Source organism: Propithecus coquereli, unplaced genomic scaffold (genome assembly GCF_000956105.1).
Source record: "Propithecus coquereli isolate 6110/MARCELLA unplaced genomic scaffold, Pcoq_1.0 Scaffold780, whole genome shotgun sequence".
NCBI classification, from domain to species: Eukaryota; Metazoa; Chordata; class Mammalia; order Primates; family Indriidae; genus Propithecus; species Propithecus coquereli.
Genome location: NW_012153952.1, coordinates 273,451 through 301,425, shown reverse-complemented (window position 1 = coordinate 301,425; position 27,975 = coordinate 273,451). Strand labels below are relative to the sequence as shown.

The 27,975-nt window shown below is 52.9% G+C and overlaps 1 protein-coding gene across 1 annotated transcript; it reads left to right on the top strand.

Moving 5' to 3' along the window:
• BPI (bactericidal/permeability-increasing protein) lies at positions 1–27,958 on the top strand. Its single transcript, XM_012662809.1, has 15 exons — positions 1–142; positions 3,020–3,134; positions 4,386–4,514; positions 5,983–6,144; positions 7,649–7,712; positions 11,865–11,928; positions 13,329–13,420; positions 16,524–16,700; positions 17,402–17,461; positions 18,887–19,054; positions 20,197–20,264; positions 22,446–22,488; positions 25,425–25,488; positions 26,357–26,433; positions 27,647–27,958. The coding sequence occupies exons 1-15, from the start codon at positions 1–3 to the stop codon at positions 27,683–27,685; spliced, it is 1,464 nt and encodes a 487-aa protein (XP_012518263.1). The 3' UTR covers positions 27,686–27,958.
• Positions 27,959–27,975: the final 17 nt, after the last annotated feature.

The window sequence follows — 27,975 nt, the reverse complement described above, 5'->3', positions numbered from 1 at the left end:
ATGAGGGAGGACATGGCCAGGGGCCCTGACAACTCGCCGAGACGGGCGCTCCTGGCGGTGCTTGCCGCCGTGGGCACAGCCATGACAGCAGCCATCAGCCCTGGTGCCGTGGCCAGGATCTCCCAGAAAGGCCTGGACTATGGTAATTGGATGCCTTCCTTCCCTCCTCTCCCATCTCCCGAAGAGCACTTATTGAGCACCTACTGTGTGCAGCCCTTTAGATCCAGTACCTGGCACACTCACTGCTCTCCAAAATACGTCCCCTTACCCCTGTTTTACAGTGAGACAAGTGAGTTGCCAAAGATCACAGGGCTGGGAAGTGGCAGAGTGCAGGTCTAGAGGACTCCAAGCCCAGTGCTCAGGCCCCTGAGGGTCCTCGTGGCCCCCTCCTTCCCTCTACCCAATGCCCACCTCGGGCTTCTAGGCCCTTCTCTCCAAAACGGGTTCTCAACCTTGCCACCTGCCTCTAGATGCTGAGGAGGCCGGGGGAGTGTGGGGAGGGCACTCCTTCGTGCTCTCCCCAGTGCAGGGGCTGGTAGCCATACTGTGCGCAGTACTCTACTGGGTGATCCAGAGAGGGTCCCCCCAGACCACTCATCCAGGCCCAGACAGAGGAGAGAGTGGCACAGAACAGCCCCTGCTGACCTGCTCCGACCTGCGCCAGGCGCTGCGCTAGGAGCTTTACACACGTGATCTCATTTGTCTTCACTGCAACCCTGGATGGGACATACTGCCGCTGTCTACAGGGCAGGCCCGATTTGAGCTCTGATCTTGACCGACTCCCAACATGGGGCTGCTCGACGCTGCCTCCTGGTGGCAGAGAGATGACCTGCAGGACAGTGGGTGATCCCCAGCCCCAGAGAAACAGACCGAGGGGAAGGCAGGTCCTCACCAGCTAGTGTACAGCTAGTGTACCCCTGGGGAACAGGACAGGACTCCGGGGGACCTGGGATTCCACCCCTGAATTCCTGGCCCAGCCCAGGCAGGACATCTCTGAATCCCGGAGTGCAGACAGAGGCCCCACATGAGCTAGGAGAAAGCAGTATGTCCCTGCTCCAAACCCAGAGCTGGGTGGCCCTGAAGGCTTCCTGGGAGCAGAGGCTCAGAACCTTCATGCTCTGTCACAGCAGCCTCAGTTTCCCCTTTTCCTTGTGCCTCACGTGGCAGAGTGGGTTTTCTGAAAGGCAGCAAATCTGTCCCCCCTGCGACCCCTCCCCCACTCACACTATCAGTGGCTCCCTCGTGCCTTCAAAAGTTGTCCCGACCCTTGGCATGGCATTCGAGACCCTTCGAGGCCTGGCCCCGCTGACTTACAGATCCTGGCCACCCCACGTTTTTCTTCCCTGCCAGGCAGTGACCACGAACCCCTGGAAGGCCTACCCCAGGGCATGGGCTCTGGGATCAGAAGGCCTGGGTTCAAATCCCACCTCCACCACTTGTTAGCTATGTGGCCCTGAGCAGGGCACCTCGCCTTTCTAAGCCTTGGCTTCCTCATCTGTGAAACGTGGGTAGTGACAAGGCCTATTTCCTAGGGTTGTTCCAATGCAACAACTTAATACATGTGCACAGCATAGAACAATGCCTGGCACAGAGTGAGAGCTTGAAAAAATTTATTGTCATTGTTATTTCCTAACTGGCTCTTGGAAAACACAAAGCCTGGGCTCTGTCATCTTTCTTCCTATTCCTTCTCAAGTAATGTGTTTGACTTCTAATGGGTTCTTTTTTTTTTTTTTCTTTCTCTGTTGCCTGGGGTAGCGGGCCAGAGCGTCATCCCAGCTCACAGCAACCTCAGACTCCTGGGCTCAAGCAGTCCTTCTGCCTCAGCCTCCCGAGTAGCTGGGACTACAGGCATGTGCCACCAAGCCCGGCTAATTTTTTCTATATATTTTTAGTTGTCCGATTAATTTCTTTCTATTTTTAGTAGAGACGGGGTCTCGCTCTTGCTCAGGCTGGTTTCGAACTCCTGAGCTCAAACAATCCGTCCGCCTCGGCCTCCCAGAGTGCTAGGATTACAGGCGTGAGCCACCGCACCCGGCCCTAATGGGTTCTTTAACACTGCTAGCCACGTAACAACTGATGGTAGAATTCCTGCCGTTGAGGCATTCATTTATTATTTATCCAACAAATATTAAATGCCTTCTAAGCGCCAGGAATGACGGTAACTGCAGGGGACACAGTAGCAAATAAAACTGACATTGCTGCTGACCGTGGGGTGGGGTGGGGGCTTCCCTCTAGTACGGGAGGGAGACATTCATCAGAGTCATGTGACTAAACATGTAATGTGACAAATGGTGATGTGGGCTCCAAAGTGGGCTTCCACAGCATCTCGAGAATGATAATGAGGAGGCCTGCTCTAGTCTACTGTGCCAGGGAAGGGTCCCGGAGGAAGTGACGATCGAGCTGACCGGAAGTTGACCAGGTGAATGTGGGAGGGAAGAGTTTCCCTGGCAGCAGACTAGCATATGCAAAGGTCCTGTGGTAAGAGTCCCAAAACCAGGGTGGTGAGGTGTCTGTGGGGACATACCACAGAGCAAGCAACAAAGTGAGTGTTCAATAAATACTTGCAGGACGCATGCTTGGGTGTTTGGGGGATGAATTTTTCAGAACAGGGGTCAGTAAATTACAGCCCATAGGCCAAATCTGGCCTGTCATATGGCCTATGAGCTAGGAATGGGTTTTATACCTTTAAATGATCGAACAGAATCAAAAGAAGAATAATATTGCACATGTGAAAAATTACATGAAGTTCAAATTTCAGTGTCCATAAATAACATATTATTGGAATATAGGCACGTTCACTTGCTTACATATTGTCTGTGGCTGCTTTTGTGCAGTGACAAAGACGGTATGACCCGCAGAGCTCTGGCTTTTTTATAGGAAACCTTAACTGACCCGTGTCTTGGACCCGTCCAGTCCCACCGTCTGTGCCATGGACAGGGCCACGCGTCCAAGCCTGCCCTGCCCTGCCGGCCCAGGCTCACGGCTGTGCCTCTGACGGTCACCTGTGCTCTCCCCTCAGCCTGCCAGGAGGGAACGGCCGTGCTGCGGAAGGAACTGGAGAAGATCGAGATTCCAGATTACTCAAGAAAGTTTAAAATCAAGCCTTTGGGGAAAGGGAATTATAGCTTCTACAGGTAAGGCCTGTCAGAGCTCAGTCCTCAACATACAGAACTGCCGTGTTCTGGGGCCACCAAGACCTAGAACGGCAGAGCCACGAACTCCTTAACTCGCACACTTTAGGAGCCCAGAGTCAGTGTCTACGCCATCCCATGGGGCTCTCAGCCCCCACGCTGAGCCTGGAGGAAGCCACGAAAACCGTCTTTCTGGCACCCACCATGACTCCCAAGCAATATGTCACGAACCCCAAAACTCTACGCCAGGCCCATGTATCAGTTAGAATTTGGGGGGTTTCAAGGACAGAAAACTGAATCCTAAATGGCCTAAAGCCGAATGTATTGGCTCCCTCTGACTTCGGGTTCAGCTTGAGGCAGGCTCAAATGTCACTGGGCCCTGTTTCTCTCTTGCCACCTCTCAGCGTCACCTTCTTGGACAGGCCTAATTTTCAGGCAAAGTGTCCCCTCCAGAGGCAAGAGGGCCACCGGCCTTGATCTCAGCACTCTCCATCTGTGGAAGGACCGCACCTTCTCCTGGCAACTCCAGCGAGAGCCCTAAGATTCACTGCTATTGGCCCATCTTAGGTTACACACGCGCTCCTGAGCCATCGCCGTGGCCAGGGGAACAGACATTAGCGGCTCAGCCTAAGTCACAAGCTCCACCCCCTGAAGATAGAGGGGAGGTCAAATTTCTCTGGAGTGGCATGGAACAGATGTGGGGAGGGGCTCCCCAAAATAAAATAGCAGTTCTGGCATCACAAGAAGGAGGTGTGAGTGCTGGGCAGAACACCCATAAAAGTCTTCTACAGAATTTTTTACGACCATTCATTCGACAGATGTTCTGAGCACCTTCTGTGCGTTGGACACAACAGGCTCTGGAGCTACAAGTGAAAAAAGACAGACACATCCCACCCCTATACAGAGTTTACAGTCCAGGAGATAACCTTTGCCATCTTCACAGATCATCACACACCTTGCAAGATAGAGATTATTGTGTCCATTTTACAGATGAGGAAACTGGGCTCAGGGTAATTAAATGATATGCCCCGGGTAACACAATAGTATATTGAAAAACAGGATTCAAATGCAGATTTGTCTGACTTCAAGGCCCAAGCCACGCCAGTGCCCACATGTTTGCCAAGGCAGCTGTTATAACTTTGGGCTCCTAGAATGTATGGGTGAGGGCCTGGGTGGGGTGGGGGGGACGAGTCTGTATTAACCGAGCCCTCCTGTGAGCGCCTGGGAAGCTGACTGAACATTTCTCCCTTGCAGCATGAACGTCCGTGGATTCCAGCTTCCCAGTCCCCAGATACCCCTGGTGCCCAATGTGGGCCTTAAACTCTTCATCGGCAATGCCAGTGTCAAGATAAGCGGAAAGTGGAAGGCACAAAAGAGTTTTATGTACGTTTCCATGCTTGGGGTTTGTTGGATGTCCTATTGCTGATACCTGGGAGGGATTAGAGCCAGGGTCTCAGAAATGCTCAGTTTTTGCCTTACCTGTCACCAGGTGTTGCCACGGGGTTCCTAGGGGAATTTTTCACATGAGAAGATTCAACATAACCCTTGGTTAAGAGCTGTGCATCTGTCCACATCTCAATGCAGGACACTGGCAAGGCTGTGTTGGTGGGCGTGGCTTAGGATGGAAGGCTAACCGGGACCTTTCGTGTATTCTTTGTATCGGTTAGCTATTGCTGTGTAACAAACCATCCCAAACTCCCACGGCTTCAAACAACAATCACATACGATCACTAATGATCACTTACGTATCTGAGTGTCAGCCGGGGTTCAGCCGTTCCAGGTTGTGCTCAGCAGGGAGGTTCGGCTGCACACATGCCTCCTCCTCCTCCTTGGACCAGTGGGCTGCCCAGAGCGTGTTGGTGCTGGTAGCAGAGGTGCAAAAAGGGACGGCAGGAGCATGCAGGTTCTCTGAAGGCCTGGGCTCAGAACTCATATGCCATCGGCCAAATCATGTCACGTAGCCAAGCCCAAAGTCAAGAGCAAGGAAACGCACTCTGCCCCCACGATAGGCAATGGCAAGGGTATGAGTGTGGGGAGGGGTGAAAATTGGGGTGAATCACCCAAACTATTACACAACTCTGAATCTTAATACAGTGACCTTGACAAATAGTAATAGTGGCTCAGTTGACCAATCTCTTTAGGAAAGTCTCCCTTGTGGGGAATCTAGGGAGAAAAGGGAAGAGCAGCCACCTGGGGTGAAGAGGGGTGTGTGCCTGCCCTCCCTGACAAGGGCTGCTGGCTTCGTCTGCTCCCCACAGTGGGATTGCTTAATCCTCTACCTGAGCCCTTTTATATCTACCGTTTCACCTACTGATCACACACACACAAAATAAGACTTCATCGCATTGTGGAAGAATTGACAAATTACATTCCTGTGTACCGTCTTAGCCAAAATGCATTGCATCCCCGAGGGAGGAATTATTAACCTTGTTCATTAATTAAGGGAGGTATTAATTAATTAAAGTCATTGGCTTCAAACACCCAGGCTTTTCGTAGCAAAGCTGAGATGCAAACCCTGGCGTCCAACTGCCGATTCAGAGTCTAGGTGACGGAACAGAAGCACAGAGATGGTAAGAAACATGCCCAAAGCCACACAGCAAGGGCAGTGCCTGAGGCAGTGGTTGAGAACAGGGTTCTGCCAGGCAGACGTGGGTTCAGACTGCAGGTTGGAAGCCTGACTGTGCCGCTCAACTGCTGTGTGACCTTGGGCAAGCTGCCTCCTCTCTCTGCACTCCACCTCCTCGCCCTGGCTTGGAGATAAAAGTGAAACCCGCCTTCCGGCGTTGGCCTGACATTTGAATGGCAGCAGGGTCTTAGAAAGGGCTTGCTCCCTGTCGTTGTGTTCCTTCAGCAAAACCAGCGGCAATTTTGACCTGACGGTAGAGGGCATCTCCATTGTGGCTGATCTGAAGATGGGCAGTGACCCCACGTCGGGCAAACCCACCTTCGCCTGCTCCAGCTGCAGGAGCCACGTCAGCAGCGTCGGCGTGCACATTTCGGGCAGCAAGCTGGGGTATGATCTCCTGGGGCTGTGGTCGGGAGGAGGGACCAGAGGAAGAACTCTCCTAATCAGCCCTGTATTCAGAAAACATCCGGGGTGCCACCTCCATGCCGGGCTTTGTTCAGAGGCCTCGGGAGTGGGACGGGGGCCGGGGACTACAGATGAAGCAGACACTGTCCCTGTCTCAGGGCATAATTTGTTCATTCAATACTCATTCGGCAGATTTTACTGGGCATCTCTGTGCCCAGGCTCACGCTAAGCACTTTATTATATTTCTCTAAGTTATATCCTCACCGCAAATCTGTAGGCATCATTTATCCATCCATCCAACAAATATCTGCTGAAAACCAGCCATGCACAGGCTGTGCGACACGCAGCGACCGATACACACTGAGTGACAGCTAGCGCCGGGCGGAGGCTTGCTATGTGCCGAGCACTGTGGTGAGCGCAGGCACAGCTCCTTCAAGTCACACAATGACTCTACGAGATTAGTAGTATGCCATTTCAAGGGGGAAAACCGAGGCACAGAGAGGAGAGGAGCTAACCTAAGCATTCATAGCGAGCGACTATTAAGCCGAGCCCACTTGACCCCAGGTCCAGCCACACAGCCCTGTCCTCTTAAAGCTTCCAGCCCACTGGGGAAGACAACCATGAACCAAACCATTGAACTAATGAATAGCTCACCCAGAATTATGAAAGGAGGCCGGGCGTGGTGGCTCACTCCTGTAGTCCTAGCACTCTGTGAGGCTGAGGCAGGAGGATGGCTTGAGCTCAGGAGTTCGAGACCAGCCTGACCAAGAGTGAGACCACATTTCTACTAAAAATAGAAAAAATTAGCCCAGTGTGGTGGCGAGGACCTGTAGTCCCAGCTCTTTGGGAGGCTGAGGCAGGAGGATCGCTTGAGCCCAGGAGTTTGAGGTTGCTGTGAGCTAGGCTGATGCCACAGCACTCTAGCCCAGGTGACAGAGTGAAAAAAAAAAAAAAAGAATTACAAAAGGAGGTAAGAACTGAGGAAATGAGGAACAAAGTGCTCTAAATGCATAGAACAGGAGGCTCTGACCCTGCCTGGGGGCAAGCCAATTCTTCCTTGATGAAATGACATTTGAATTGGGATGAAAAGAGTAAGTAGAAGTTAATGAGGTAGATGTTGGGGACAGGGGGTGTTTTAAGCAGAGGGAATAGCATGTGCAAAGGCACTGTGGTGGGAGGAAGCACAGGAAAGGGGATGTGGCAGGCCAGTGTGGCTGGTGTCCAGAGAGGGAGGGGGTGGTGAGGAATGAGACCGAGACCCAGACAGGGGCCCAGCTGTGCAGCTATTATGGACATGACCTTATAAGCAGGTCACCAAAACATGGGGAGATGTGTTTAACAGGGCGTGTGCAGTTGGAGCCCTGGGGTGAGGATGCCAAGGCCTATTTAGAGGAGGAAGGACAGCTTCCCAGATGAGGGCAATTCCTGAATCCAGCCCAGGGACATCTGGAAAGCCTCACATATGTCCCCACATGTCAACTTCCAGGTGGCTGATCCGACTCTTCCGCGAAAATATTGAATCTTCCATCAGAAACACCATTCAGGACGAGGTAGGAGGGCTGGGGCCGCGTCCCTCAGCAACCACACGCCTCCCACCTCACCGGGCACTTCCGCTCTGGCCCAGAGCGCTCAGCCATCCCCACAGCCCTTTGAAACCACAACTCCAGCTCTTAAAACCAGTCGCGTCTATTTAACCGAGGGGCCCACGAGAGAGCAAGAAAGAGTCACTCCTCCCACCGCCAGCAAACTTTCACCCCGCCTGCTCGGACCCCCTCTGCCCTCCCCTGGTCCTCCCCAATGAGGAGGTGCCACCTCTCCCTGCCCCCTCTCCTCCCACAGCTCTGCTGGCCTCGGAGCCTTGCTGGCTCCTTCTTCCTCCCCGACCCACCCCAGGCCCCTCCGTGGTGCTCTCTGCGTTGATAAAGCTGCAGGCCTGGACATGGGCCAAACCCCAGTCATAGCGTGTTCCTTGAGCCTGGAACTGGTACAAGAGACAGGCATGAGCCAATGCCCCCCAACCCTGCCCACACCCTCAAGTCCCCAAGCTAGCTTCTTCAGCTAAGAAAAGAGGTCATTCATTTAGCTAATTTTCCATTAATAAACCATGCGTTTCCATTGCCCTAGCTCAAAGGGCAAATGAACTTGGGCTTTCTCCAGGAGGCAATGGGGAGCCATTGAAGGTTTTAGGCAAGGGGTTGACCTGGCCAGATCTGTGCTTTAGAGCAATGTTGCTGACTGCTGTGGGAAGGACTGGAGGGGCCACGAGTGGCGGCGTGGAGACTGAGGAGGCGTACGCAGGCTTCTAGGTGGGAGACGTTGCTTTCCTGGTCAAAGACACTGAAAATGCTGTAGGGAGACGTCAATCAAGTGAGATCACCTCTCTCAAGATATGGTATCAAAAGTTTAAAAAGAGAAAAGTCAGTGCATGGTCATTAAGATTCATAACACAGTGGATTATAGAACGGGTTTCAGGGTCAGAATCCCTCGGTTTTGGTCCTGGCCTCAGGGCTTAACCAGCTGTGTAACCTTGAGCAAATGACTCCACCTTTCTGAACCTCAGTTTCACCATCTGTCAAATGGGGACGTGAAAACCTTCTCCTCCCAGGTGTTGTAAGGATTCAGGAAACGATGCAATGTGCCCACCCATAGCCCAGCTGTCCGTATAACAAGTCGCAGCATGAGGGGGGCTAAGATCTATTTAACATCTGGAACAGTGAAAACGATTATTTCTTAGTCCCCCTCAAGTGGCCCCTCTGTAGCAGCCAAGCTAGAAAATAATCATCCTGCTGCTGCTCCCACTGATGGTGAAGATGATGATGGTGGTGATGATGGTGAAGGTGATGATGGTGGTGGCCCACGTATGCCGAGGGCCAGAGATGTCATGATTATGCCCATTTCACAGATGAGTAAACTGAGACACAGAAAGAGAAAGTGGTAGTGTTGGGATTCGAATCCAGGCTACCCCACCTCAGAGGTGAAGTTCTTAATCCTGAGATCTTGTTTAGAAGAGAGCACTGGTCTGAAAGAATCAGTGAGGTGTCGCGATGCCAGGAGGGGCTGGAAACAGTGAAGGGGCGAGCTGGAAGGCCACGCCCACGGAGTACAGAGTGCGGGGCGGGTGTCTGAGTCTACACCAAGTGTGTGTTGGGGGAGGAGGGTGGCAGCCGGCCAGGCTCCCAGCTGGGCTGCCATGTGCGTGGTCTGGAGCCATCTGTTGGCCCTCAAGGGTCGGCAACGCTGGCAGCAATGCCTGGGGCGGCCCAGGGGTCCAGCTGGGGCCCACTGCCAGCTGTGCTGCCCTCTCACCCCTGGGCCACTGGGAGAAGAGGCACAGGTTCCTCGGAGGATGACGGTCCAGGTCTCGGGACTTCCAGAGCCTTATGTGACAGAAACACCTCCGGGGTAAACAGATTTTTTCCTTCCCTCCCTCATATCCTCTGTCCCTTCCTTTCCTCCCTCCCTCATTCTCTTCCTCCCTCCCTTTCTTCCTTCCCTCCCTCCCCGAGCCATTTCAGGTGCATGCATGGAGCCCACGCAGATGCTGCAGGGCGCCCACCCAATCCCTTCCTCCCTTCCTCCCTCCTTCCCCAGGTAAAGGAACTTGATTGACAGTAGGGAAGGAGGGGAGGGGGGTACGGAGGTGACCTCTGGTCAACCGTAAGCAGGAGTAAGACCCTGAGGAGTTCGTTTTGGGATGTGCAGCCTGGGGGACCTGGGGGACATCCAGGGACAGTTGTCCAGGAGGCGGCTGGACACCCAGCAGGCAGCGGGGCCCCCAGGCTGGAGCTCGGAGAAGTCTGGGCTGCAAGGCAAGGTCGGGGCGTTGGCCACATGCGGGGGAGCAGCGGAGGTGACTCTGTGTGGGCTCCGCAGGGCGACGCTGACGCTGGGTTTGGGTGCAAGCAGTTGACCCTGCGGGCCAGACAGCCGGAGGGTGGGGAGGGACAGGGAGGGGCGCTGTACTGTGCCTGCTGCTGTGAGCGCCCGGGGGCTCAGTGGGAGGAACCGCGGGGACACACCCCAGAGCTGGCCCAGAGCGGGAGGAAGCTGGGCGTTTACCCCCCTGGGCTGTTCCTGGGGTCCCTGACTCCTTGGCACTGTGAGCACGGTCCAGAGAGTAGAGGAAGTCCTGGGGCTGGGGCAGCTGGGGTGTGCAGGGGAACGTGGCCTCCGGGGGGACCTCAGGGACTGGGGTGCGGCCCCGGCAGCGTCTGCGTGGGGGCCGTCCATGCGCCTGGAATGGCTCGGGCAGGGCGCAGGAAAGGACGGGGCAGGAGCCAAGAAGAAAGCGGGGAGCAGCCCCCACTGGGGGAGAGGGAGGAGGGGCTGAGGCCTGGTCACGGGACCCTAGAAGAAGGTTCCCGGAAGAAAGTGCGACCATGCCAGCGGCTGCCTGGCAGGGGGAGGCAGAGACTGAGGCCAACGTGGGGAAGGTCGTGGGAGGGCGACGTGGGGAGGGTGAGGCAAGGGCTTATCCCAACACCGCCCAGCCCCAGCCTCGTAGTTAGGGAAGGCTGTGATTTTAATGCTTTATTCCAGCTGTTACTGCTTCGAAACAAGCAGCCCAACTTTGGAGTCATAAAACAACCATCATACTCAATGCCCATGGGCTCTGGGGGTCAGGACGTCAGACAGGCATAGCAGGGACAGCAGGGCTTCTCTCTGCTCCACGAGACCTGGGGCTCGTCTCGGAAGGCTCAAAAGCTCAGGGTTAGCATCTTCTGGAGGGTTCTTCTCTCACGTCTCTGGTGCCTGGGCTAGGAAGACTTGAAGGCTCAGCTCAGCTGGGACTGTTGACCTCAGTCGTGGCCCCTCCACGGGGTTGGGGCTTCTCACCGCGTGTGACTGTTCCCAGAGGGAGCCACCAGAGAAGGAGCATTTCTAGAGACCGCAGTGGAAACTGCACGGCCTTTTGCGTCCTTGCCTCTGAAGTTACACGGTGTTATTTCTGCTGTGTTCTACTGGTTAGAAGCAAGCCACCAAGCCCAGTTCTAGGGGAGAGTGCGCAGACTAAACGGAAAGTATTATTTGCCATGTTCCATTACAGATGAGGAAATAGAGGTCTAGATAAATGGAGTAACTTCCTCAGTGGCAAAGTCAGCTTGTGACCTAACCCAGGTGTCCTCAGACCCGTGCTTGTTCCACTGTGAGTCTTGGGGTTGAGCAGGTAGAGAGGAGGTGGGCAGGGAATGGCTTCCCTGGCCATACACAGCAAAGGTGAGGAGGATGTCCACCCAGACTTAGCAGACAGCCTGCCCCTGCTACCAGAAGCACAGTTAAGTGAAGGCTGGCCATTGACTACCTCATGTGTGTCTGTTTGCCACCTCATTCCACAAAGGATCTAAGATGGCAAAAACAAGCAGATTTTTAAAAAAAGAAAAACAAAGAAACAACAACAAAAACCCCACACTACAAAATAGAAAACATAAATACCCTTTGGGAAAGTTCCACACTTTTCCTACCCAGCCAGGGTAGGAAATAGAATGCAGATATGTAGGTCATGCAATCATATACAGTTACTATTTCTAAGCTGCATGTTGGACTCTGAGCTTCCTGGTGGCCAAAGAGAAAAGGGAAACTTGACTGGGTACATAATTTTCAAGGAAAATTCAAGGAAAGCAAAGCATATCTGGACCACTATTCCAAAAGGACACCATCCACTTTGGGAAGCCCTCAGTGATCACTTGTTTGGTTCTCCCCAGATCTGCAAAGTAGTGACCAATTCTGTGTCATCTGAGCTGCAGCCTTATTTCCAGAATCTTCCAGGTGAGGACTGGTGGGGATCAAGGACAGAAGGGGACAGAAGAGGGTGGGAAGTAGAGAGGCTGAGTGGGTATGATGGAGCCAGCAAGTTTCCCAGATAGGCCTGGGCCTGGGTGGGAATGGACAAAGCAGGTTATTTTCAAGTGGCAGATGGCATTGGGCCAGGTCCTGTGGTAGGTCTGTAAGTGAGGTAGAAAATCAACCCGCACCCCCCTCATTCCCTCAGCTCTGCAGAGACCAAACAGCCAAATGCCCCCAGCTCTCTGGGGCCAGAGACAATCACTGGCCTGAGATTTGATGCTGGTCACTTCTCCTTGGACCTCAGTTTCCACATCCTTAAAATGGGGACAATAACCCCCACCCCCACAAGCACTTGGTAAACTGCAAAGAGCTACAGCAGGCAGGGGAGGGCTTCCTCTGGCTAAGTGCTCGCCATGTGCCGGGCACTCAGGAAATTGTCCCCTCTCAGCCTCTCCATACTCCACTGAAATAGATGTTCTCCCCATTTCACATGTGAGGAACTGAGACTCAGAGAGGAGCTGAGACTCGTCCAAGGTCACAAAGCCATCAAGAGGCATGAGCAGGATCCAAGTCCGCAGTTAAGGTTTTGTTCATTCAGAGCCTGTGCTCCAAACGGCCACCAGGGCTGCCACCCCATGGAGCCCCGCACGGCTGGCACATGGTACCTGCCCATTTAAGGGGCATTTTCTTCCTCCAGGGCAGGGGCCCATCCTGGGCGTGGTCAACACCCAAGGTTTGGCCTCATGAGGCAGGGAAAAGATTTTGGTTTGAGCCCCAGCTTTGCTGCTCACCTCCTGTGCTATCTCGGATTTCTGAGCTTCAACTTCTTCCCCTCTAACGTGGGAGGGAAGGGCTACAGGAGGGGCCAGTGTGTGCGTCATTCTCATGGATGACTGCTAGGAAACAGAGACCTTCAGACCTGACCCGGGCGGGGCCCAGCCGGGATATTATCACTGCTGATAACGACCCTCCCCGGCATGTGAGCCGACGCGCAGGGCATTGGGAACACACCTTCTCGTGTGTCCTCCCAGCTTCTGTGGAGGTCACTAGTGTCACCCCCATTCTACAAATGGCAAAAAGTGGCCTGGAGGAAGTGTGAGGACTTGTCCAAGGCCGTACAGAGTTTGATTCGTGCCCAGGTCTCTCCGTGCCCTTGTCCCTGTGTTCTAGCCACTCTTCTCAGGGCTGCTGGAAGAAAGGAGGAAGATGGTATTTGTGAATGTGGGATGTGGGCTCGTTTTCGTACAAGGTGAGCCAGGGAGGGCTCCCTGGAGGAGGCACTGAAGCTCTTGATCCATTTTAGGGGATGCTGACCCTGCATCCCAGGTTCTAGGGATGGGAGCCCTGGGAGCCAGCTCATGGTCCATCTCCTTCCTCTCTAGTGATGACCAAAATAGATGCTGTGGCTGGGATCGACTATCGTTTGGTGGCATCTCCGGCAGCCACTTCTGAGTACCTGGACGGGCATCTGAAGGTGAGGCTTACACCAAGAATCATATAACTGCAAGCATCTGCCTCAGACCCTCCCGGGGCTCCCCATGGTCCTTGGAAACAATCTTACAATGACCTTCCCCCTACTATCTACCCCAGCACCACCTCCCTCTCCGCTCTCCCCTGACTCTCCCTGCTCCAGGCACACTGGCCTCCCCACCATTCCCAAGGCACACCGTGCCTGCCTGTCCCCAGGAACTTGCTGTTCCTTCTGCCCAGGGTGCTCTCCCCTAGATACCCACACAGCTCTGCCTTGCTTCCTTAGAGTCTTTGCTCAAATATCCCTTCCCTAGAGAGGCCTTCCTAGACCATGCTCACTGAAATAGCTCTCTCCTCTGCCCCCGGTCCTGCTTTGTTACTAATACACACACATAACACACAGACTATCAAGTCTGTCTCCCTGACTACAATAAGAGAGAAGGGGCTGTGAGTGCTTAGTTCACTGCTGTGTGTGCAGCACCCAGAACTATGCTTGGCACATAGTAGGTGCTCAATAAATATTTGTTGGATGGATAGATGGGTGGGAATATGGGTGGGTGGATGCATGGATGGATGGATGGGTAGGTTTGTGAATGGACAGGTGGGTGAGTGGGTAGATGGATGGGTGAATGGATGGATAGATGGGTGGATGGATGGATAGATGGGTGGATGGATGGATAGATGGATAGATGGATGCGTGGATGGGTGGATGGGTGGAGTGGATACATGGATGGGTGGGTGGGTGAATGGATGGATAGATGGGTGCATGGATGGACAGATGGATGGGTGGATGGGTGGATGGGTGGATAGGTGGATATATGGAAGGGTGGGTGAATGGATAGATGGACAGATGGATGGAGTTTGATTTCATGCCACTCTCTCCCTCACTCGCTACCCTCCAAACAGACACACTGGCCTTGCACTTCCTCAAATATACATCGAGCTTGTTCCCACCTCAGGGCCTTTGTCCTAGCTGTTCCCTCTGCCTGGAACTCCTTCCCCTCCCCATGTCCACCTCCACCCCGCTGGCTTCCTACGCTCCTCGTGGGTCTCTGTGCAGTTGTCGCTCCCAGAGCAGCCGTCCCCACCGCCCCGGCCAGAGGAGGTCCCACTTCCTGGAACTCCTTCCACTTATGCCTCTGTCCATCCTTCCCTATTGGTGATGTGCTTGTTTGTGTGTGGTTGATTGTTTGTTCCAAAACACGTTCAGTGTGAAAAGAAAATTTAGAAACTATGGAGGAGCAGAGAACTAAACAGGAAGGAAGGAAGGAATAGAAAGAGAGAGAGAAATTACCCAAGTCCTACAAGCCAGAGATAAGCATTGTCAGCGCATAGGGGTAGATAGATCACTCCAATCCTGAGACAGAGGAAAATACACACACACACACACACACACACACACACACATATAGAGACACGGGGACAAATACACGCACATACAGGCATAGAAACAAATACACACAAAACCCACAATATAGAAATATGAATAAATGCAACATATGTACTCACATATAGACATAGAAATACGCACAGACATACATACATTTGCATGCGTCATATTATACATGTTGCTTTACAACTATTAAAAATGAAAGTGTGTCCTGTGAACATTTTTCCATGAAATATCCTCCCGCAGCCCTCTTACTGGCTGTTTGTTGTTTCAGTGGACAGCTTGGGATAAGGTGTGTGGACAGTGCCCCCTCCTGGGACGTTTGGTCTCTTCCCGTTTTTTTCTGCAAACATAGCCAAAGCTGCAGGATCATCCTTGTAATTGTATCACTGCTCATGATTGAATATTTCCTAGAAGTGGAATTGCTGAATCAAATGGCATGCTAAACTAAAAAAAAAAGAAGACGGAAACTATGCCTGTATGTCTAAGTGAGACAACAGAGTAAAAGCTTAAAACAATATGCCATTATCCACAGTGAAGGAGAACGTCCTGTTTACCTCCTGGGCTCCTGCCCAGGGGTGATCGCTGAAAACCGTGGAATGTGTTGTAATGACTTAAATGCACAAGAAAAGTCATTTAGATTTTGCTGATAATCTGCACAAATGGATATGCACTGTTCTTCCACTTCTTTACTCAAGTGGAAGATGGTATTGAAGATGGTTCCTGGTCGGTACCCAGGTCCATATTATTTTTAAGAGTTGCATGACATTCCGTACTATGAATGTCATGTTGGTTGATTTTAAATGACGGAATAATTCAAAGGTACACAGTGTTACACACTTCCAGGTACCTACCACCCAGATTTAAGAACTGTTACCACTTTGCCATATTTGCTTCTGATTTTTTTTTTAAGTGGAACGTTGTAGAACTAACCAGCCGAGGCCCCCTTGGGCAGTGCTCTCCAAACCTGCCCCACCCCAGGTAACCACACTGATGATGTCCACGTGTGTCCTTCTTGCTTGCGTTTTTATACTTTTTATGGGCCTCTAAATTTTACATAAGTAGTATCCTACCCTATGTATCCATCTATAGTTTGCTTTTCTAAGCTCAACATTTTTTTTAGGTAAATAAATTATCTGCTTTTGCAACATGTTGCCAAATTGCTCTTCCGAAACAAGATAAACAACCCCAGCAGCGTATGAACACTCTCACCAAAAGCTGGAAAGCATCAGTCGAAAACACTCATAACACTTAAAACGCTTTGCCTCTTTTCAAATTTTGCTAGCTTTATAGATGAGACAAACAAACGGAATTGCATTGTTCTTTTAATAGAATTTTTCTGCTTATTAGCAAGGTTGAGGCTGAGCCAATGCTGCGGTTAGGCGAGTGCTCACTGGACTCTCGGTGCCCAAGTTCAATTCCTGGCCCTGCCACTAACCAGCTGTGTGACCTTGGGCAAGTCACTTCACCTCCCTGTGCCTCAGTGTCCACTCCTGTAAAAAGAGCGTAATTACAACCCCCCCGCCTAGGGTCGGCATGAAAAGTACTTAGAAACTAGCACCCAGGAGGGGTTTGATGCTATTCTTAGTTTCTGGTCACTGCTTTTTCCATTGTGTACAATCGATCGATGTCCTCAACCCATTTATTCCTGGGGTGGAGACGCTGAATTACAATTCCTGAAGGCTGCCTGGGCTCACTCTGTTGCCTCCACCCCCAGGGGGAGTTTTTCAGCCTGGCCCACCGCATCCCACCTCCCTTTGCCCCGTCAGCGCTGGAGTTGCCCGCCGACCACGACCGCATGGTGTACCTGGGCCTCTCGGAATACTTCTTCAACACAGCGGGGCTTGTGTACTACGAGGCTGGAGTCCTGAAACTGACCCTCACGGATGAAATGGTAAGGCCGGGTTGTGGGTGAGTGCGGGAAGAGCACTGGACTCCGAGTCCAGCAGACTGCATTCGAAGCTTTGTTCATGGGGGAGATCAAGGTGTTGACTCCCAGTTGGCCAGGCCAAAGTCCAAATCTTAGCCCCGCCCCTTTCCAGCCAGGTCACCTGAGGTCAGCTACTCAACCTCTCAGAACCTCAGTTTCCTCATCTGTAAAACACCAATAACGGTATCTTCCTCCAGAGGGTGTCGTGAGGAGGAAATGAGGTGTGAATGCTTGAGAGGCACTGAGCCCGGTGCTTAGCGTGAGAATGTCACGAGAAATGAACGTGACAGCTGACTTTGACCGAGTACTTGCCGTGGGTCAGACCCTGTAATCCAGTGTTGGCGTCACGCTTCGGCAGAGGCAGGCCGCCTGGAAGTGGGGCATCCCCTGCGATTGGCTTGGGGGCAGACTGGCCTTTCTCAGAGGCAAAACCAGGGAGGCTGATGGTGACTGGCCGCACATCCTGACCATTCCTGCAGAAGTTACGGTTTGGCTTCCGGGCTGGTTGCTGCAGAGGTTGTGGGTCAGTGTTCTGGGATCACATCTCTTCTGGCCATTGTCCATTTGTATATTCAGACTCTCACCACCCCCCCATACAGAATTTGTCCCCTCCTCTCTATCTACAACACAGCCCCCCCAGATCCTTTTCTTTTCTCTTGCTACAGATTCCAAAAACATCCACATTCCGACTGACGACCAGATTCTTTGGAACCTTCCTACCCGAGGTGAGGAGGGGCTTGCTCTCCTTTAGTCAGCTCGGGAGGTGGCCTGGGGGTTCTGGGGAGGACCGGGCTCAGCTGAGTGGGTACTGAGACGCCTGCGCCCGCAGATCCAGAGGCAACCCAGCGTGCGAGAGTGGAAATGGCTCCATGCAGCCCATCTCAGGACAGAGAAGGGCTCCAAGCACCCCGCTGGCCAGGTGTGCAGCGGATGCATAGGCTTGTCCATTTAGTAAAGTAAATAGCAAATATTTATCGAGTGCCCACCTTGTGCCTGAGGCCCCAGGCTGGGAACCCAACAAAACAGACCGTATTCCTGCCCTCCTGCAGCTCCCAGTCCGGTGGAAAGAAAAATATCATTCAGGTACACAAAACAATAACAAAAATAACACGGACTGTGATCAGTGAAACCAACAGGTTGATGAAGTTACTTTAGACAAACGGCCGAGGAAGCCCACTGTCTTAGTCCGCTTGGGCTGCCATGGCAAAATGCCACAGACTGAGTGGCGTAAACAACAGAAATTTATTTCTCATAGTTCCAGAAACTAAAAGCCCAAGGTCAAGGTGCCAGGAGATTCCGTTTCCGGTGAGGGCTCTTCCTGGTTCGTAGACGGCCGCCTTCTGGCTGTGTCCTCACATGACCTTTCCTCAGCGTGTGCACGGGGTGGGGGGACATAGCTCTCTGGTGTCTCTTCTTAAAGGACACTAATTCTGTTGGATCAAGGCCCTATCCTTATGACCTCGTTTAACCTCAGTTACTTCCACAGAGGCCCCATCTCCAAATACAACCACACTGGGGGTTAGGACTTCAACATATGAATTGGGGAGACACATTCTGTTCAAAATAGCCTCTCCAGCGGCGGCACCCCCAAAATTTATACATAAGGAAGTGCTGGTTGAGGGGACAGGATGGCTGGTGGAGATACCCAAGGGCATTGTCTTGAAGCTGCATTTTTATAGCAGTCACATTATTTTTACTCAGACCGGGGTTTACCTGGGGGAGGATCCGAGGCTAAGAGAGATAGGGGGTGGTCACCAAGTCCCTCCTTAATTCCCCCTTGAAGCCACTACTGCTCTCTGAAGAGGTGACATTTGAGCTGAGGCCTGAAGGCAGGGAAAGAGCCAAGCTAGGGAAGAATGAGTGGACAGGCATTCAGCAAGAGGGAACAGAGAGTGCAAAGGGTTTCAGATGCCAAGAAATCTTGTTGCATTTGAAAGAGTTGCCTGTGGCCGGAGATTGAGGACAAGAGGTAGAGACATGTAGGGTGAGGCTGGCAGGGCACCAGGTGCCAGGCTATGGGTCTTGGAATTTATTCGAAGAACAATGGGAAGATATTGGAGGTGTTTAAAGTAAGGGCAGGGCAAGACAGGATTTAGAAATATTTTAATTAAAGCTACGCTTTCTGTCGGTTCTCTCCACTGGGGGTGCAGGTGGCCAAGATGTTCCCGAACATGAACATGCAGCTCGCCATCTCCGTGTCCACCCCGCCACACCTGTCCATGCAGTCCTCCGGCCTCGCCCTCACCCCTTACCTGGAGGCTGAAACCTTTGCCATCCTCCCCAACTCCTCCCTGGCTTCCCTCTTCCTGCTTGGCTTGGTAAGCGGTCCCGGGTGTGGGCAGATGGGGAGCCCTGCGCAGTGCCGAGAGCACTGTCCTTGCAGTCGGGAGACTGGGTGTAAATCCTGCCCAGATTCAAATCCAGACGGTGTGACTCCAGAGCCTGAGACCAGCTCAGCTCGACTGCTCTGGCCCCTGCAGGCGTTCATCCACCCAGCCGTTCCCTTGTGCGTTTGTTTAGTTACGGATTCAATTACTCATTCACGCAATTTTTCATGCATTCAATTATTCTTTCCGTTTTTGCTTGAAATATGTGTACTGTGTCCAATTCATTCACTTGCGTCTTTAGTCATTCAGTTATGTATTTGTGCATTTGTTCATTCATTCGTTCACTTATTCATTCAATCATTCATTAGCTTGTTGAAACGTGCTACCCCCTTTCCACATGCATTCATTCGTTCAATTATTCATTTACTTATCCCTTTGTTCAATTGTATGTTTGTCCCTTCCTTCATCCATATCTATTCATTCTGCCTATCTTTGTTTATTCCTTCGTCTGTGTATTTGTTTAATCCTCCATCCAGGTTGTCACTCCACGATTGCTGCGTGTGCTCATTCGTTCGGTCACTCCATCACTCTGCAAGCATTTGGTGGCACCTGCTGTGGCCACTGGGATGTGGACCAGACTCTCTCCCCTCCTGGAGGCCCTTCGAGGCCTCCAGCGGGTGTGCCCGGTCTCAGGCTGTTATCTCTGCTTTGCAGACAGAACGGCTTCTGAGGGGTCACCCAAGGTCACACAGACCGCACAGGACCCCCGAGGTGGGAACCTCGGTCTTCTCCCTCAATAAGTATTTTTTAATGAATCAGTGTATAAGCGGTTGTGAGGACAGGGCAGGCCTGGACTCCAGCCCTGCGGTCTGCCTCCCACAGCCCTTCCAGGAGTGGCCTGGGGACTCTGAACTGGCCCGAGAAGCAGGGGGAGAAAATGGAGATTGGCTGACAGTCGGGACTCAACGGCCACAAGGCCAGTGAAGTCTCCGCGGTCCTCGGGCTCTACTGGCCTGACCCGGTGGTGCGGGCGGCCCTCCCGAGCCTTTGCGAAGCTGACCCTCTTGTCTCGGAGGCCTCCAAGAGCCCAAGCCCTGGGTCGGGGCGCTTCACGCTGGGTCGTTGCTTTGCAGAGCACGAACGCTTCTGTGGAGGTTGGTGCCACGTCCAGCAGGCTCGTCGGAGAGCTCAAGTTGGACAGGTGAGTGGGCCTGTGGGGCCAGGAGGAGGGGCCGCCCATCCACTCGTGGTGTCGTGGGGCAGCCGGGGCCTCACGGTGTGCGTAAGCACCGTGCTGTTGCTTTCCTGTGTCCCCGTCACATTTAAGCCGCAAACGGCGTGTGATGGGCACAATATCCCCACTTTGCACACAGCAAAACTGATGCTCAGAGGCAAAGCGGCTTGCCCAAGGTCACACCTTGCAGGGCCACCCATCTTCTTTGTTTACACAGGAGTGTCCCAGTTTTAGCACTGAAAAGTCCTGTGTCCCAGGACGGCCCATGGCTGGGAAGAGCCAACCAATGAGCCATGCCACACCCAGCCACACCGTGCCCGGCCGCCCCATGCCCCCGGCCTTCCTTGGCACTCGGAAATCCCACTTCAACTTCTGACCCCATCCCAAGGACTTTCCAAGTCTCCCTGCTGGGAGACTCTGGAATCCACGTGGGCAGGGTTTGAATCCGGCAGTGGAGGGCGTGGTTAGGAGCGTGGGCCCTGCCATGAGGCTGCCTGCATTTGAAGAGCAGCTGGCCTTGGCAGGCACCAAAACTCTCCAGATCCCAGCCTCCCTGGCTGTCAAACCCAATAATTATTCTTTGCCCACAGTATTGTTGTGAGGATTAAATGAGATATGAATATGCGCTGACATGTGTAGAACACTTGAAGGGGTATAATAAACATTCAGTGAGCAATAGGGAAGAGAAAGACAGAGAAACATGCAGAAAAGGAGAAATACAGCAATGGAGGGAGAGACATAGAGAAAGAGACAGGCAGAGACACAGAAAGGAGACAGAGAAAGAGACAGGACACAAATGGAGGGAGGAGAGAGACGGGAAGAGCGAGTGCAAGAGAGATACAGACAGACAGACGAGGACACATGACGACAGAGACCAAGAGACAGAGGGAGGGAGGGGGCGAGACAGAGAGCAGGAGCCACTTAGAGCAGATGTGACGCCCCAACATGCAGACCTGGCCGCTGCCTCTTTGCCACGTTCACGCTGTTCACATAGAGCCTCGACCCGCGTCCCTGCCCGCTCCTGCCTCCTCCCTGGCACCGAGCTGTCCGTCTTAGCCCCGAGACCGGCTCCTGAGGGTCCCACGCTGCGCATTGCTCCTGGCATCATTTTGACAAGCACTTCTGCTTCTGAAACATGTGGATTTCATTTTTCTGAAACACCCGTGGGCCTCTCTAGTCGAGGAGCCGGAGCAGATACAGCTGGGTGTCGGCTGAACACAGACTCTGTGAAATCTGCGGAGGGCTGCGGGGTCGGGTACGACAACCCACAGAGCAGGAACCCTGGGGCTACTGCCGCTGGGTGAGCAAGAGCAAGTTGTCAAACTCTGCAGAGTGTCTTACACGACAAGGGCTTTGGCCTCGGGGAGACCTGTTTGAAATCCTGCTTTGCTAATTGTTAGCTGTGTGGCCTTGGACAGTTGCTTGCCCTCTCTGAGCGTCAGTTTCCTCATTTGTAAAATGAGAAGCCCTCGCCTCTTGGGGTGTTACCGGCATTTAGTGGGAGAAAGCACCCGCCACAGTGAATGATAGGGGTTTAATGAATGGCCTCATTTCCCTCTTTCTCAGAGATCACTGTTAAAATGCCATAAAGGCCAAAAGGGGGGAATAGTTTATGGGTCAGGTAATGAAAAGTCCATGGGTTTCCGGCAAGGGTGGACCCAGGTGCTCAAGTGATGTCCTTAGGAATCAGGCACTCTCTGTCTCTTGGCTCTGCTGTCCTTTGTGCTGGCTTCATCCCTCAGCAGGCTGTCACCAAGTGGTGGCAAGATAGTCACCAGTAGCTTCCTTATTTTCCTTGAGAAAAGAGCACCTCATTCCCAGTATTCCTAGCAGAAGTCCAGAGGCTACTCTCACCGGGGCAGCATGGGTCACGGGTCCCTCCCTGCGGCAGTTACTTTGGCAGGAGAGGGGGCTGCGCCCTGTGGCCAGCACGGGCTGGGGCCCAGTGTGGGGTCAGCAGCACTAACGACGCAGGGAAGGTGTGGATTCCCCAAAGGGAAAATCAGGGGGCTGTGACCGGAGGAAGGCGGATGGACAGTGGGCGGGAAAACCAGGCAGTATCTGCCAGACGGGGCCCCTTCTCCCCGGCAGCTGGGTTCTCACTCGGGTCGGCCATTGGTGATCTCAGTCTCCCTCCCCCGGTCACAGGCTGCTCCTGGAACTGAAGCACTCGAATATCGGCCCCTTCCCGGTGAGTCTGAGGCCTTTGGTGGCCCTTCCTTCTCCTGATGTGGGGAGACGTGTCAAGGGCTCGTGGCACTATTTGGGTTCATTTGCATATAATTTGGTGCGGATTAATGGTGCGAGGAGCTCCGTGGGCAGAGAGACCTGAGCCGGAATCCCTGCTCCGCGCTTACTAACTGCGGGGCCTTGGGCGAGTCACTTCCCTTCTAAACTTCAGACTTTTCACACCTGAGCTGGTGTGGGGAGGTTTAAACAGGATTAAACATGCACGATCCAGTTGAGGAAATCTGCCCAACGAATGTTTGCTGAGTGGACAAATTAATTAGTTCACTGAGCACCTATGACCTGCCATGTCCTGTTCCAGGTGTGGGGGTGCGCCGATGAACAAGACAGGGAAGAAACACTTCTCAGAGCCTTACGTGGCAGTGGGGAGACAGAAATGAAGGTCACAGTCAGAGCTATGAAAGGCGAAATGGGGGTGGGGTAGAAAGTGATGGGGAGAATTAGAGGTGAGAGGGTGTGATCACGGAAGGCCTCTCTAAGGAGGTGATATTAATACTTAGGGTAAAGGACGAGAAGGAGCCAGCAGAGCGACCAGCAGGGGCAAAGGCCCTGTGGTGGGAACAAGTGTGGCATGTTTCAGGACTGGAGAAAGCCAGCTCGGCCAGAGAGGCAGGCAGGGGCTGGCTCACCCAGGCCTCCGGGCTAGGGTAGAGAGGGCAGATTGTGTTCGACAGGCAATGCGCAGCCAGGGCACCGTCCCCTGCAGGGAGCAACACGATCTGATCTGCACCTACACCCCCAGCTGGGGTAGGGGCAGTGGGCGACAGACCAGCAGGGTCAGTGGGGAGGGGGCGCAATTGTCCATGTGAGATGGGGAGGACCGGAACTCGGCCAGGAAGAGGGAGAGAGGTGGTGGGAGGGACACAGATTTGGGAAGTGGATTTGGACAGAACTTGGTGGGAGATTTGACGTGTGTGGTGAGGGAGGGACCCCCGGGATGACTGCTGGGGTCTGGACGGAGCAGCTAGACGAATGGCCGCTGGCTGAGACAGAGAAAGGGAGGGCCGGTGGGAGGGGAGGAGCAGGGCTCAGTCCAGCCCACATGGACAATCCCACCGCCTGGGCATCCCTGCCCGTGGTTGAGGAGGCTGCCCCTGCTGTGGAGGCAGACGGGGAGTCGCCCCTGGAAGCAGGAAGCAGTTGCCGGTGCTGTTCAACACCGGCCATGCAGAGCGTCTGCCCTGGCATCTCTCATCACAAGCCACGGTGTGTTGATTCTGTCCAGGGTCTTACTACGCTGGCCTGAATCTCCCGGTGGGCCTGTGGTTGAACCCCAGTTCCCGCTGCTCCAGAGAACATTTCCTTAGATCCCTGAGGTGCCCTCAAGTTCCCCACCAAATCAGTACCTTGTAAGCCACCCAGGAGTCCCAAAGTCATACTGTCTCCATGTCCCCTCCAAATCTGATTAAAGTCCAGCCAGCCATTTCCACCTAATGAGATTACAACAAACCGAAGGACCACACGCAACCTCATTGCATTTTCATGGATTTACTGGTGCCAAGGTGCTCTCTCAGTGATCTGCTTCTGCAGAAAACAAAAATTTAAAGTTCCCAGGATTCGTAGGAAGGAGGGCACTACATTTGGTGAGGCCATGGAATTGTGGCCCCGGGGAAGGAAACTCCAGAAACAAAAACGTGTATATTTGCAAGTTATAGATGTCACCACTAATGCAATCATCTTGAGGCCTTTACGCTATTTTTGAATATTTTTTATCATTGTTGAAGCAAAACATACGCACTATAGAGCAGTCAGAACCTACAGATTTGCAAAACAAAGAAAATAAAGCCCATCCATATATTCATCACTTAGTTAATAATTTGGAGTATATACTTCCTGGCCTTTCGCTATGCCTATTTAATTAAAAACATGGAATTATGTGATTTCTATGGCCTGCTTTTTCTCACTCAAAAATACATCACAAATATTTCCGTGTTGATATTTATATTTCTACAGCATCATTCTTAACAGTTGCATAATATTTCTCAGTATCGAAGTATCACCATTTCCTCCAAGTGATTCCCCTATTGTTGGAGATGTGGGTTGCTTTTAAGTTATTGTTTTGGTAAAATTTATTACTTTGGTGAGCATCCTTGCATCTAAAGTTTTGGCCGCACTCTACGTTATTTCCTTAGGATAAATGCCTTGGAGGCATGTTTGTTGACCCAAAAAGCACACACGTCTTTAAGGCTTTTGAGGAACATTACCAAATAGCTCTCAAAAAAGTTCATCCAATTTGCCCTCTAGCCTGCAGTGTCTGAGAGGATGCTTTTTGTTTTCTTTTTAGAGGCAGGGTCTTACTCTATCGCCCAGGCTGGAGTCACAGTGGCATAATCATAGCTCACTGCAGCCTCGAACTCCTGGGCTCAAGCGATCCTCCTGCCTCAGCTTCCCAAGTAGCTAGGACTACAGGCATGCACCACCAGGCCCAGCTAGTTTTTAAATTATTTTTTATAGAGATGGGGTCTTGCTATGTTGCCCAGGCTGGTCTCAAACTCCTGGGTTCCAGTGATCCTCCCACCTCAGCCTCCCAAAGTGCTGAGATTACAGTGAGCCACTGCACCTGGCTGAGGATGCATTTTTTAAACCAAGGTTTTCACATTTAAATACCCTCTGGTGACCTTCCTCATCACTGTCAGAAGGTCTAAGGCCTTGTGCCTCACAATTTAGAACATGCTTTACATCTGGGACCATTAGAGCAAAAGAAGTCACTTCTGTGACCTTGATTGGGTTGCAGAGTTTTCACATCATCACGTGTGTCCAGCTCTTAGCAGTTTTCCCGGCTGTGAGGTTGCTGAGCCCACTGGGTGGAAGGGAGGGTGACGGAGGACAGCTGATCCCAAGGTGCCCTGACGACATCAGTCTTCTTCTCCTGACTCTCAGGTCGCACCACTGCAGGCTATGATGGACTACGTTGTGCCCACTCTCGTGCTTCCCAGGGTTAACCGTAAGGAACTTTGGAGAAACGATTGGTTTTTAGTCATGGGGGAAGAGGCTGGGTAGATTACCTAGAGGTGCCTGAGACCCGGCCCCAGTTGTGAGAGCTGGAGATGGTCACCTCATGAGACAAAGGCAGCCCCATGAGAAAAATACTTATTAGTATCTCCATTTTTCATGGAGGAAACAGAAGATCAGAATGGTTGAGTGACTTATCTCAGATCACACAGCAGGCAAGAGGTGGAGCTTGGGTTTGATCCCAGCTCTGAAGCCAGAGCTTTTTCCAACTCTGGGAGAAGGACCAGGGAGTCTCCTGCTAACCTGGAGAGCTTCAGGCAGGCCTACCCCCAACCTTTGAGAGCCAGGGGCAAGAGTATAATAGAGGCCACATAACCTGTGACTGGGATATTTAGAAATTAAAAATGAATTCAACAAATTATTATATAGAATATGATCTAGCTTCCTCCGTTGACAAACATAGCTTCATAATGGCCTGGGAGACCCGGTTCGAATTTAGAATTGTAGAATTCCATGTGAGAATGTGGTGGTGTGGGGGGAACTGGCTTTGTCCTAAACATCGACAGATACCCCTATATGTCCATGCTCTGTCCACACCGTTGCGGGCAGCTGGCCCTTGGCAGGGCTGCGCCCTCAGGAGGGCGGTCTTGGGAAGAGGTCCACACAGGTCCGGGAAGTGGGCTTGGGGCCGATGGAGAACCACAGAGGGGAGGTGCAGGCCCTGGGGCAGCCTCCCTTTTAGGCACGTACACCCCTGCCAGTCCCCACCTAGGGCGGGGCACGCGGGTCCAGGGAGGCTGCCCACCCTGGCTCTCTGGCCTTCCCTCCCCTCCTGGTCCTCACACTGGTCTCCATCACAGAGAGGCTGCAGAAGGGCTTCCCTCTCCCGATGCCCTCCCACGTCCAGCTGTACAACCCGATGCTTCGGTCTCACCAGGTGAGTGTCCAGCATCTCTTCTAGACAAATCTCCCACGACAATAGTGACCTGTTGCTGCGACGCTCCCTCTATGCCAAGTCCTGCGTCTAGTGCCTTCTCCCCCCACAACAACCCCGGGATGTGGGTGCTCTTAATAAACAGAGAAGACAGACCAAGGCTCAGAGAAGCCACACATGTTAAATGAAGTCCAGGTTCAAAGCCAGGCTCCTGACTGTGAGCCAGCACTGCCTCACTCCCACGCTACGCTTGGCAGACACGGAACTCATCTAGTGGCCAACGGGCCCCTTGTAAGGCGGGTGCATTTACATATTTAACAAATGCACGTTGCATGCCTTCTTTCGCACCCCGTGTCGTGCCGGACACTGCAAGTATAAAACGTGGCCGGTGTCTGGCAGATTTAGACACAGCCCAAAAGGCTTCCTGGTGGCTCTCGCCCAGCCTGACCTCCGTCAGCGTGGGACACGCCAACCCGTGTCCTTGGCTTTCTTCTCTCAGTTTCCCAGCGTGTCCCAACAACGCTGTTATCTCTGTGACAAAACCACCCCCCAGTACTGCAGTCCTCACCTTGGTCAAGGGCTTTCCCGGTAACTTGTGGCCCTCGTGGGAGACGCCCACATCACCCGGATTCCTCGCTCCCCCAACTGTCAACGTCATCGATCAATCCCCGGTTCTTTAGACCGGGGAGCTAATGGGGCTGAGAGACTGTAGAAAACTAGCCGCGAGAGCAGAGGAAACACATGGCCAAATTCCCCACATTTTACCAAGTTCATCCAGTAAAAAAAAAGACCCCATGGCACAATTTAATTTCTTCATTTCTGGAGATTCTGAGCGAAGGGCACAAAGGAGCAAAGAGAGGTGGTTTTGCAGCCTTGATGGGAACAAGGGCTCCCTCGAGCTGCCACGAGGCAGGGATGACAAACGAAGCCTCCAGAACAGCCCGGGGGTCTCCGTGTCTGAGAAGGAAGCCGCTGCTGGGGATGCTGCTGACAGATTCCCGGGCATTGGTGGCTGCTGATGTGCAGAGCCCAGTGGCCAGACCCCGAGGGCCCCCACCGCCAGCCCTGGACTTTGTGTGAGCAGGCAGGCCCCATTCTGCTCTCTCCTTCCCCATAGGTGGGCTGCCAAAGTTTCCTTCTTCAAAGCCTGGCAGCCCCACACTCACGAACAGGGGGTGCGCCTCCAGCTGATGCCAGCACCTCCATCTCTCCCCAGGGTTTCCTGCTGTTTGGTGCAGACGTTCACCACGGCTGAAGTCGCCGGGCGTGCTGGAGGCTGGCGGCCGCACCTGTTCCTGATGGGCCGCAGGGCACAGGCTGCCTTTCTCCAGGGAATCCCCTCTAGACCTTGACCAAGAAACCCCTCGCAAACTTCTCTGAACTCAGACTGAGAAACGGTCTGAACGTGGGGAACTGTTCACTGGACAAAATGCATGGTGTGTATTTCAAGGGTGACAGCTGCACAGACGTTTCCTCTAGGAATTGTGTTTCCATTGTAACCACGATATTTCCCTTTGTGCTTCGCGCGCGCGCGCACACACACAC

Coding starts and splice junctions, on each gene's coding strand:
- BPI (XM_012662809.1), top strand. CDS start 1: ATGAGGGAGGACATGGCCAGGGGCCCTGACAACTCGCCGAGACGGGCG. Junction 19,055..20,196: donor CCCTCTTCCTGCTTGGCTTG/GTAAGCGGTCCC, acceptor GTTGCTTTGCAG/AGCACGAACGCTTCTGTGGA. Junction 26,434..27,646: donor CGATGCTTCGGTCTCACCAG/GTGAGTGTCCAG, acceptor ATCTCTCCCCAG/GGTTTCCTGCTGTTTGGTGC.